Source organism: Plecotus auritus (genome assembly GCF_963455305.1).
Source record: "Plecotus auritus genome assembly, chromosome: 1".
Taxonomy (NCBI): domain Eukaryota; kingdom Metazoa; phylum Chordata; class Mammalia; order Chiroptera; family Vespertilionidae; genus Plecotus; species Plecotus auritus.
In genome coordinates, this window is record NC_137770.1 from 52677967 (window position 1) to 52690283 (window position 12317).

General features: G+C 38.4%; 1 protein-coding gene across 10 annotated transcripts in view; it reads right to left on the reverse strand.

Moving 5' to 3' along the window:
• TLN2 (talin 2) overlaps nt 1–12317 on the reverse strand; it is a 425239-nt gene that overhangs the window by 152189 nt on the left and 260733 nt on the right. For all 10 annotated transcript variants that reach the window (XM_080659814.1, XM_080659812.1, XM_080659811.1 and 7 more), the window contains 3 exons: nt 8917–8980; nt 7764–7868; nt 3306–3461 (listed from right to left, as the gene is read on the reverse strand). In XM_080659814.1, the coding sequence (XP_080515940.1) occupies nt 3306–3461; nt 7764–7868; nt 8917–8980 (325 nt within the window). The remainder of the gene's footprint in view (nt 1–3305; nt 3462–7763; nt 7869–8916; nt 8981–12317) is intronic.

Consider the following 12317-nt stretch of genomic DNA (forward strand, 5'->3'; position numbering starts at 1 on the left):
AGACAGGGTTAGGGGGTTAGCCTGGGAGGAGCTGCTGCTGCCCATTGCTCCCCTGGTTGCTAGTCTCCTGGGGACTCTTAGGGTTTAAGTGTTGGGGAAGATGAGGGGAAGGGAATGGTGCAGGTGTGCTCCCCAGCGGGAGAGGGTGCCCACACCAAGAACTTTTGAAAACTAAGGACAAATAAAAATATTTAAAATAGCCATAGAAAAGTGATATATTATCGAGAAACAAACATACTATCTGTAAATGAACTTGAATGACAGAAAATTCTAATCTGAAACCCTGGAGGCCAGAAAGGAGTGGCATGACATTTTTCAAGTGCAAAAAAAAGAAACAAACAAACCAACAAAAAAACTGTACATTTCAAATCCTATATCTGTCAAAATTAACCTTCATGAATAAAGGGGAAATAAGAACATTCTGAGATGAAAATAAAAAAACAAAACCTAAGGGAATTTGTTGTTGGCTGACCTATCTTTAAAGAATGGCTGAAGGAGGCTCCCCAAACATAAAGAAAATGGTAACAGAAGAAGGCTGGGAAGTTTTAAAAGGGAAACAACAACAGGATGGATAAAATAGAAATAAATGTAATCGACTATCCTTTACCTCGTAAGTTTTTTAAGTCATAGTTTATGGTTGAAGCAAAAGTTCTAACACCATCTCATGTGGTGTTCAATGCATTTAGAATATTTAAACAATAACACTTAGAAAGAGGGGAGTGTAGAGACCTAAATGGAAGGTTGGTTTCTACACTTTACTTGAAGTGGTAAAACAATGACACCAGTAGGCTGCAATTAATATCATATGTATATGGTAACCACTAGAACAATTATTAAGATCACCATACAAAGAGATATACTAAAAAACATAAATAAATAAAAATGAAACTCTAAAAAATGTAACCCCCAGGAAGGCAAGAAAAACAGAGGAAAAAGAAATAGAGAGGATAAACAAACAAAAAAAATATAAAATAGTAGACTTAAGCCCTAACATCAAAAATTAGCTAAAAACCCAAATGGTCTAAACATGCCAATTAAAAGAAAGACATTGACAGGGTGGATTTAAAAAAATAAAAGAAACCACAACCCAACTCTATGCTCTTTATATGAAAAACATTTTAAACATAACAATATAACTAGACTGTTAATAAAAGGATAGAAAAAAATATGACATGTGAACATTCATTTAAAATATGAGTGGCTATATTACTATAAGATAAAGACTTCAGAGCAAAATAATTTACTAGGAAGAAAATATGTAATAATAAAGACAATTTCTCCATTAATAAGATAAAGGAGTCTTAGATGTATAGAAACCAAACAATAGTACTTCAAAATATATAAAGCAAAAACTAATAGAGATGAAAAGAGATATAGAAAAAGCCAGAGTCGCTGTTGGGAATTGATAGAATAACTAGACAGAACATTAACAAGGATACAGAAGACTGGAACAACACCATTAACTAACAGGATCTACCTGGCATTTATAGAACACTTCAATCAACAGCAGAATATACATTCTTTTCAATCACTCAGAGAACATTCTCCAAGAATGATCATATCCTAGGATATAAAACAAATCTTAAAATGCTAAGAAGTAAAATTATACTTAATATGTTCTTTGGCTGTAATAAAGTCAAAGTAAAAATCAATAACAGACAATAGGAAAATCTCTAAATACTTGGAAATTAAATTAAGACTAGGAATAGGAAGGAAACAAATATTACATGTTACAAGCATAAAACCAACCTTATACTTTAATAAAAATAATGAAAATTCATTGTTTCCTGCTTGAGTACTTACTGAGATTCATAAGCAATACTTGGACCTAGTTTAAAAAGACCAATCTTGCTACAAGGTATATAATAATACGTAGTAGCTGTCCTCTGCCCTATACATTCCTGCCTTCACTTCCCACCCCCGACCCCCACCTCAGACAACCATTTTCAATCCTTTTAAGCAGTTTCTTCTCCTATAAGTCCTCACTTAACATCATCACTATGGGAAACGATGTATAAGGAAACAAAATTTACCAAAGGCTAATTGATAAAAACCAGAATTCAGTTCCTAGGGAATCTCATCAACGTTACAATGAAATTAGGTTATTTGAGGATCTGCTGCATTTCTAAATAACATGTTTATATTAATTTCTTGATTTATCTATTTTAGAAATTATTCACAACTTCCTGCAATGGAAAATGAGAACGTAATTCTCTATGAACACTCATTTTTAAGGGCCACACAGGTACAGCTGTCACTGATTATAGGAGGAAAGAAGGTGTGTTTTCTGAAGATTTTTTCTAACTGGCGTGAGTCTATCAATCGATGATCAACTTAGATAACTGATTTCTCCCTCCAAGGCTACTTCCTTACACCTTTTTTCTGATGGCCTATTATGAGCTCTTGCCTCAATGCCAGCTGACATTTCAAGTGTTCAGGAGAGCTGGAGAATAGTACCCTTCAGGAGTTGCGAAGAAACTGACAAATTTTAAGGTTTTGTTTTTTTTTAAACTTCTCTTCTTACTCAACTTGCCCTACTAATTCTCACATGTAAGTCTGACTATTAGTTAAGGCTACACAGTTAGACTCTGCTAAGAGCAAATACTGAGGTTGGGAGCTGGAGTTCAGAGGTCTGAAGGCCTATGGCAAGCACACTGTTCATATTTTCCATGTATTTCACACTGGGCATTTCATCATGATCATGTCATTTGATCCCAGCAACTCTGTGAAATAGGTATTGCTATCCCCATTTTACAGCTGAGGAAGTTAAGGCTCAGTGAGGACAGGGGATTTGAGCAAGGTCACAGAGCTCAGAAATGACAAGCTGGGGTGGAATACTACCCCAAAGTCTACGCTATTTCCACTATACAGCATGCTCTCTTTCTAGGCAGGCTGGAAAAACACACCTCAGCAAGATGTCACAGTTCTTAGGAACTTCTACAACAATCAGAGATAAAGGGTGCCTTTGGATGGGCCTCAGAGCATTAGAGAGTTTCCTTTTAGGGTATGCTAGGGATGGCATCAGGGACACAGAAGACTGAGAAGCGTCCTGTGAGTGGCTCTTCCTAGAGACATTCTTACTCAAAGCACCAGAGAGGAGGGGCTGGCCAAGGATACCCAACTTTTATACATTTCCTTCAGTTCTGGACCAGTCCCCACGCCCACCCCATGGTCTCCCACCATCTGTCCCTCTCCACACTGCCCACTAAAGCCAAGGAAACCCAGTGGGCTTGTATTGTTTCTCCCGCCTCACCATATTACCCAAAGCCACATGAGCCCCCTCGTTGCCCCCTGCCAGTCCCTACCAACGTGAAGCTCTTGGGCGAGGCTGCCCAGCGCTTGACCGTGGTGAGTGGCCACTCCTGCAGCACTTCCTTGGTCTTCTCATCCACGCGCATCACTGAGTCCTTGGTGATGCCCAGCAGGCGTGGCACCAGCTTGTTCTTGCCTTTCATCTTTTCCTGAAACAGGAAATACCAAGTCAGCACTCTTCCTCTGGATACATCTGATTCTGCCAAATAATCAATGATATTGCAATGTTTTACCTGTGGTCAACTTATGTACACTGTGTTTCAAAATAGGCAGAACTACTGAGTCTTAAAAATCTTTACTGATGATTAGTTGTTGTTGTTTTTTTAAATATATTTTATTAATTTTTTACAGAGAGAAAGGGAGAGGTATAGAGAGCCAGAAACATCGATGAGAGAGAAACATAGATCAGCTGCCTCCTGCACACCTCGCACTGGGGACGTGCCCACAACCAAAGTACATGCCCCAGACCGGAACCAAACCCAGGACTCTTCAGTCCACAGGCCGACGCTCTATTCACTGAGCCAAACCGGTCAGGGCTTTACTGATGATTAGTTTTAATAATTGTTTAAGAAACAATAATCATGCCTATTAAATTAATGGATACCTACCTGTCACACACACCTGAACAAATTCGAGATCAGTTAATAACTTAGGACAGTGGTAGGCAAACTCATTAGTCAATATATATATATATATATATATATATTAATTGAAGGCATATGTCCACAGAAAAGGTTGTACATAAATGTATATAGCAGTATTTAATCCATAGGTGGAAACCCAAATGTTTATCAGCTGATGAATGGATGAACAGTGTTATATTCACCTTAGCTCCTGGCAACCACCCATCTATTCTGTTTCTATGATATCCTCTTTTTAAAATTTCACATGTAAGTGAAATCATATAGCATTTGTCTTTGTCTGAATTATTTCACTTAGCATAATTCCCTCCAGATCCATCCATGTCGTTGCATGATTTCCTTCTTTTCTAAGGCAGAATAATATTACATAGTTATATATATACGGTATTATATACCACATTTTCTTTATTTTTTAATGGACATTTACATTGTTTCTATATCTGGCTATTATGGATAATGCTGCAATGAACCTGAGGGTACAGATAGATAACTCTGAGATAATGATTCAATTTTCTTCAGCTAAATATCCAGAAGTAGAAGTGCTGGATTATATGGTATTTTTATTTTTATTTTTTTGTTGTTGTTGTTGTTAATCTTCACACGAGGATATTTTTCCATTAATTTTTTTAGAGAGAGTGGAAGGGAGGGGGAGAGGGAGACAGAGAAATATCAAGGTGAGACACATCAATTGGTTGCCTCCTGCATGCGCCCCACCAGGGCCGGGATCAAGCCCGCAACTGAAGTACATACCTTGACCAGAATTGAACCTGGGACCCTTCAATCCATGAGCCGATGCCCTATCCACTGAGCCAAACTGGCAAGAGCTATTTTTAATTTTTTGAGGAACCTCCATACTATTTTCCACAGTGGCTGTACCAATTTACATTCCCACCAACAGTGTACGTGGGTTCCCTTTTCTCCACATCTTGGCCAGCATTTGTCACCTCTAATCCTGTTGATAAAAAACATTCTAACAGGTCTGAGTCATTATCTCACTGTGGTTTTGATTTGCATTACCCTGATTATTAGTGATGTTGAGCCTTTTTTATGTACCTGTTGGCCATTTATATGTCTTCTTTGGGAAAGCGCCTATTTAAGACTCTTCCCATTTTAATTGACTTGGTTTTTGTTATTAAGTTGCATGAGTTCTATATATATTTTGCATATTAATCCCTTATCAGGTAAATGGTTTACAAATATTTTCTTCCATCCCATAGGCTGTCTTTTCAATTTATTTGTGGTTTATTTTGCTGAAGCTTTTTAGTTAGATGTAGTCCCACTTGTTGATTTATGCTTTTGGTGTTATATACAAAATATCACTGCCACGAACAAAGTCAAGAAGCTTTCCTCTATGTTTTCTTCTGAGAGTTTTACAGTTTCAGGTCTTACATTTAAGTCTTTAATCCATTTCAAGGTAATTTTTGTGAGTGGTGTAATGATCCAATTTAATTGCTCTGCATGTTGTTTTCCCAACACCATTTATTGAAGAGACTATCTTTTCCCAATGTGTATTCTTGGCTCCTTTGGTCAAATATTAGTTGCTGTATATGCATGGGTTTATTGCAGGCTCTTGATTCTGTTTCATTGATTTATGTCTTGTTTTTATACCAGTGCCATACTGTTTTGATTACTATAGCTTTATAATATAATTTGAAATGAAGCTGTGTGATGCCTCCAGTTTTCTTCTTTCTCAAGATTGCTTTGGCTATTTGGGATCTTTTGTGGTCCCATACATACTTTAAGATTTTGTTTTCTGTGGAAAATGTCAATGGAATTCTGATAGGAGTTGCATTGAATCTGTAGATGACTTTAGGTAATATGTACATTTTTAACAATATTAACTCTTTTGATTCATGAACATGGAATATCTTTCCATTCACTTGTATTTTCTTCAATTTCTTATAGTTTTAGGTGTATAGATCTTTCACTTCCTTGATTAAATTTATTTCTAAGTATTTTTTATTGCTTTTTGATGCTATTGTAAATGGGGTTGTTTTCTTTATTTCTTTCTCAGTACATTCTGTATGACGTCATCTTATTTGACTTATTTACCTAATTTACTAGGTTCATTATTTCATAACATTGAATTATTCCTGAATTCTCAGATGTACTACTTTTAAAAGCATGGAAACTATATGGTCAAGTAAACAATATTTATGAAAATCACTTTAAAAATAAAATGATTATGTAGTATAGTGGTCCAATACTACAGAGGACCACTGAGTAAAAAATTAAAGTTAGAGCATTTTCACTTTTATTATGTGATGGAAAACAAAATTATTGAAAACCAAAATTTGAGTAATATGTATGTGAAAGTTGTCAGTACTGCCTATCTCCTTGACTCTGACCTCACTACAAAGAGATGTAATTTGAAAAAAAGTGAGAAAAGGAAGGAAGGAAGGAAGGGAGGGAGGGAGGGAGGGAGGGAGGAAGGAAGGAAGGAAGGAAGGAAGGAAGGAAGGAAGGAAGGAAGGAAGGAAGGAAGGAAGGAAGGAGAAAAATTCTATTCCTTTCTCATTTTTCCTTAAATACTTTTGTAACAGAAGAGTCTTCTCTTGACCAAATCTTCAAGACCCTGCGATAACCAGATCTGTGCTCTGTCTCCAATTATCCTACTGGTCATGGACAGATTATTCTCAGGTGCTAATCTGCCTTTGGAGAAAAACCTTTGTTCCTATAATTTTCTGTTCAATTTCTCCTTCTTTCTTTTTTTATTAAATTTATTGGGGTGACACTGTTTAATAAAATTATATAGGCTTTAGGTGTACAATTCTATAATGCATTGTGTGTTCACCATCCAAAGTCAAATCTCCTTCTGTCATCATATATTTGACCCTACTTTATAACTACATGTAGTTTACTGTATCCTATTTATTTCCCTAAATTTGCTGACCTATATGCATAGCACTGAAACTGACTGTGTGAAATCTGATGAAAAACGATGTGAATATAAGAAATTAATTTCATATGTGAAAGACTTAAAAACCCCCTCAAAATAGATGGAAAGTGATGCCAATATCACTGGACATGCTTAAAATTTAATCTCTGTCCCTGTGATAGGGATTAAATTTTAGAACTGATCTGTCACCTGTTGCCCTACAAAATAATGAATAAAAAGGAGCTTGGTCTTAGAAACTAAGTGATTCACCCAGGTGTTCTTCATTTGCAAGGGCTGGATATTTTCTGGTGTAAAACTGAGAGAAGTTGAAGAAAAGGAAGGACTGAAATAAGAGTATGTGAGCTCAGGATACACAAAGGAGAAATGAAGCTAATGGGAGGGTTTATCAGTCAACTTAAGAACATACCTACCAAGGGCCTCCCTCTGAAATTCACAGGTTGAGTTTAAAAGAATCACCTCTTTCCTTCTGTTAGGAAGACAATTCTGACGAGAACAGATCTAAAGGTCACAGGATTCCCAGACCCATCTGCAAATATTCATCTTAAGTTCCTTATTGACCTCAGGAATTTGATTTGGTTTGCAGTGGTCAACGACCTTCACTTAGTCCAGGGCACTCTTGACAGTCTTAAGTGAAACATTCTCTGGGGAAAGTCATAATGAGTACAAGTAAACACACCCCTGCAATGACATGAGCCAAGCCCAGACACAGCTGCCAGAGGACCATGGGCAGCTAGGCTCACTCAGCAGCCTCATAGATGATCCACTTCATGTCTCTCCAGCAGCTAAAGTCGGGTCATTATTGCCCAGATGCTACCTCTGCAAATGCAAACCAACCTTAACAGCAAACACTCTAACGAAAGAAAAAGGTGTGACAAGAGCAAACACTCTCTCCACCACCCTGCCCAACTCACCTTCACCAGGAAAAAGGACACACCATACGTCCGGAGGGACCGGGCGAGTTTGACGTACTTGACCTTGGCTTCTATTTCACTCATCTCTCCACAGTTCTTGTGCTCCTGCGGAAGTGATAGTAGCAGGGACCAGTTATTGCAGCTCCACCAAGAGGTGGACGTGGTGAGAGGTAGTGACTGAATGTGGTGCATAGAGTGTGGCTAGACTGACCAATAAGCAACATTTGTGTAGTAGACACCTTCACGACACAAGTTCCTACTCACCGAGAGTCAGAGTACACAGAAAATGCTAATGCAGTGCTTCTGAACTAGAATTTGAGCTCAAACCCCTACAGATTTCATAACCATATGCACCAATGCACGCATGTGCAACATGGCAGGAACAAGCTCCATAATTATAATCCAATTTTCAAACATCCCCATGTATCAAAAGGTTCAGAACCAACACTTGAAATGAGAGCCAAAAAAATGTTCTTGTCCAGGGAAGGTAGCATTCTAACAACCATCCACAACATACAGTTTTCCAGAGAGCAGGTTATACAAATGTGTGTACATCATCACTCTGGGAAATAATACTTGGTAAAAAAAAAAAAAAAAAAAAAATGATGTATACACATGAAATTTACATTTCAACTTACATTTACATTTCAACATCAAAGAAGATTTTGATGTTTTAGATTTATTTAGAGTGATTGATTCATGGCAAAGTTGACGATAGAGCTTTTCTTACTGGTTGCCTAGAATAAACAACTCTCTTTTAGAATAAACCTGAATTTTAAAAAGGTACCACTTCCCAAATTCCAGCTTCAAAAACCAAACTCTGGACAAAGAAGCAACTTGTAGCTTCTTCCTTGGTGCATTTTTAAAGGCAAATCACCTTGTCTGAAAGCTACCAAGATAATACCTTGGAAATTAAATGTATGCATATATTTTTCTCAGAAGGGCTACGTAACCTTTAGCAAGAAGGTAGGGATTAAGATAATAAATCTGCCAGACGTAGAACTGTCAGTTCCTTTACTCTTGAGATACTCATCATTTAGTATATAAGCTGAGTACACGTATGGGGTACAAAACTATCATGTGTGGAGGCCCCTCTCATACTAATACATGAGGGTAGGGAGTGAGAAGAATGATAAATTCACATTCCCAGTACCTGAAATATTCTCTTTTCAGCTCCTCTCTGCTTGATGTATTCTTTGGGCAGGAATTCCTTTAGACTGAGAGAGAGGAAGGGAAAAAGTACAGCATTTATGTTCTGTGATGAGAAGGAAAGAAAAGTCTTTTCATAAAACTCACAGTTAAGTCACTAACTTTCCCAGTATGTTCTAGTTATAATTAATAACAAACTGCCACATCCCACAATGCACTTAATAGGACACAAATATAAAACCAGACTGATAAAAAGGGTGAAGCTAACAAAGGTAAATGAGAAAGAGTTTCTAGGATATAATATAACCAGAGGCCCGATGTACAAAATTCATGCAAGAGCAGGCCTTCCTTCCCCCGGCTGCCGGCACCAGCTTCCCTCTGGCACCGGGGACCTGGTCTTCCCTCGCAGCCGGGGCTTCGTCCAGACGGTCATCTGGAAGGATGTCCAGTCTAATTAGCATATTGCCCTTTTATTATTATAGATAGTAAAGGGCACAAGCGTGTACAGTATACTATTCTGTAAGACAGGGAGGACAGGATGTATTTTTCATTTTATATTGTTAATATGTATTTTTAAAACAATAGAAAGATATGCCCAGTACTAACAAAAATGATTCTCTATAGGAAGAAGGGAAAAACAGGGAGAGGGGAACAAGGATAGAAAAATAAACCTCTGTAAATATTCCTATAGCATAATTGTTGTGTGTGTTGTTGTTTTTTTTTTTCATTTTAGAACCACATAAAATTGCAAAGAGGGGTAAAAAGCAACCTAAAAATCTAGAGCAAACTGAAACAAATCAACTTAACAGTATATCAAGTTGACAGCATAACTACAGAGAAAAATTATTTCAGGTAACACTGAAAACAGTCTTTTCACTATGCATCCCTAGTGAGATATACTTCAAGATGAAACAAACCACAGTGACTTGTCAAACACTGATACCATTATTTTACAGCACCCTCCCCCTTCTCTATATATGCACACTCTATAAAATTAGGATATTATATAACATGTTGTATATAATTAAGATAAAGTGAGTAATTACATTAGTTGTTAGTAACCTAGATTTTTAGCATAAAAGAGATAAAAATATAAAGCCAAAAAAAGGTCAATGAAAACCCTGCAATCTTTCATTTGAATTGGAAATCATTACTGGCACATTGGATTCATTTTCTTTTTCTGAAAAAAAAAACAAAAAACAAAAAAAAAACCAACACATTTATTTTCTAGTTGTGTCCTCTTAGGAGGCTAAGAGCAAGGACAACCTGCTGGCAATAAACACCGCCAGCACCTTGGCTAGGTGGCCTTCAAATACCACTCCCCATTCGAAGAAACCAGAGATCCTCTGAGAAATGGCTGCTTCTGGCTCTGGGCCAGGGAATGTAGCAAATGTTCCTGGAGAGGGTCCGGGCAGGGCATGGTTCTGGCTATATGAACATTTGAATACTGATGCCTGTTCAATTTGCAAACTACCTGTAGACAAAAGCTGTAAGTACATTTCCTGGAATTTCAGGGATCTAGGCCTGAGTACCAGCAGAACACTCTGGCCCTGTCAGGAGACCCCAAGTCAGTCAGCAGGAAGGATCTGAGAGATATCCAAGCAGCACTTTAGATGTGATGACTATCATGAAGCAACTCTGTGGGCAGAAATGAATGACTGAGAGAACTGGAAGTCATCCATGTCACAAAAGAGGAAGCTGAGTTCACAGAGAGGTAAGGTGACTTAGCAGAGGACTTGTTAGTAGCAGGGAGCTTTTGCCCTCCCAGACCCAGAGCAGGTCCACCTGAGCACATAGCTGTTGCAGGCTTTCTCCATGAGGACACTTGCAAGGACAATGATGTAGTATCATGAGTAGGCCAGGGCTGTGGGGCTCTGGACAGTAGCTCCTACACCATCAGAAAGCCAGACCGGGCTGAGGTTACCAAAAGCACCCCAAAAAGAGCCCCACAGAAAACTGTCAGGATGATGACTGTTACTAGAAGAACACCAGATGGTGGTGTCCAGTGGCCAGGCAGGGATAGAATATGCTGGGCATTTATGGCAAGAAAGTTCTGTGCAGCAACAAGCTGCCCTTAATGGAAACTCTGCAAACTAACACTCCCATTCTTCAGTAGGTACTGAATCTCTCATGCTTTGGTAGGTACCGAAAACAATTTTCAGTTGCTTACACTAAATGTTACACGGTCTTTTGGGGGGAGTTTATTACGAGGCATTTTAAAATGTGAACTGAGTGTGTGTGAGCATGTGTGGTGCATATTTTCCCCGAGGAATTCAACACGAAGCTGGAAGGAGCAGCAGCCCATCATCACCGCCTGCCAGGCGGTGGTACAGTAGGTCCAGGTCAGCAGTTTTCATTACCAAACCTGAGTTTGGAAGACTCCTAAGCACCTGGGACTTTCACACAAGTGAAATCTGCCAGCCTTCGCTGAGAAAACGGGTTAGATTATCAAACCTGATTGGAATTTTTTCTCCTAATTAAGCAAGCTCTGGACAAGTGAAGCCCCTCCCACTGCCTCCTTAGGCATCCCCACCTTAAAAGGGCAGCTGTCGGGAGGCATTCCTTTAGACCTTACTGCTCCTCTAAACCCTACTGCCAGCCTTTTAATATCACCTTTTCTGAGTGCAATAATAACAGAGAATCCGATCCACTAAGGTGGCAGACCAGTCAACGCTCCTCTTACTCTCTAAGATGCCTGGATGTTGAAGGTTTGCAGGCATGTACTACTCTCATGAGCCCCCACTTCTGCTCTGGTCAAGTCCGCTGTATTTGTTGTCCAATCTTGCTGCTGCTATGTATTGTATGATTATGTAAAAACACAACATAGTCCATAAGCTGCTAAAATAGTACAAAAAGAGAGCTAATGAATGCTTCTTATAGTAAATATTTTTAAAAGTTATGAAATTAAATATAGGTGAGATAACTATAAAATCATGAAAACATTGTCTTCATTTTGCTTCACAAATGTATTTTTTTACTTTTCTTAGTCCTGACTGGAGGACATTCTGAGAGAGAGAGAGAGAGAGAGAGAGAGAGAGAGAGAGAGAGAGAGAGAGATGAGAGAAAACATCGATCAATTGCCTTCTGCACACACCCAAACCAGGGATTGAACCCGCAACCCAGGCATGTGCTCTGACTGGGAATTGAACTGGCAACCCTTTGGTGCACAGGTAGATGCTCAACCAATTAAGCCACACCAGCCAGGCCACAATTGTCTTTAAATTCTCTCTTAGATGATATCGTTCATACAAGAAAGGCAACGTAGAACTCCAATCAGGAGAACCCTCACAAAGAAGAAACTTGGATTCTGTACTTTAAATAACTTTTTGGATTATCCAACCAACAGTCTAAATAATGCTGATAGAGGGTTATCACTATTAATAGCTGCCATTTATTGAAAGTCAA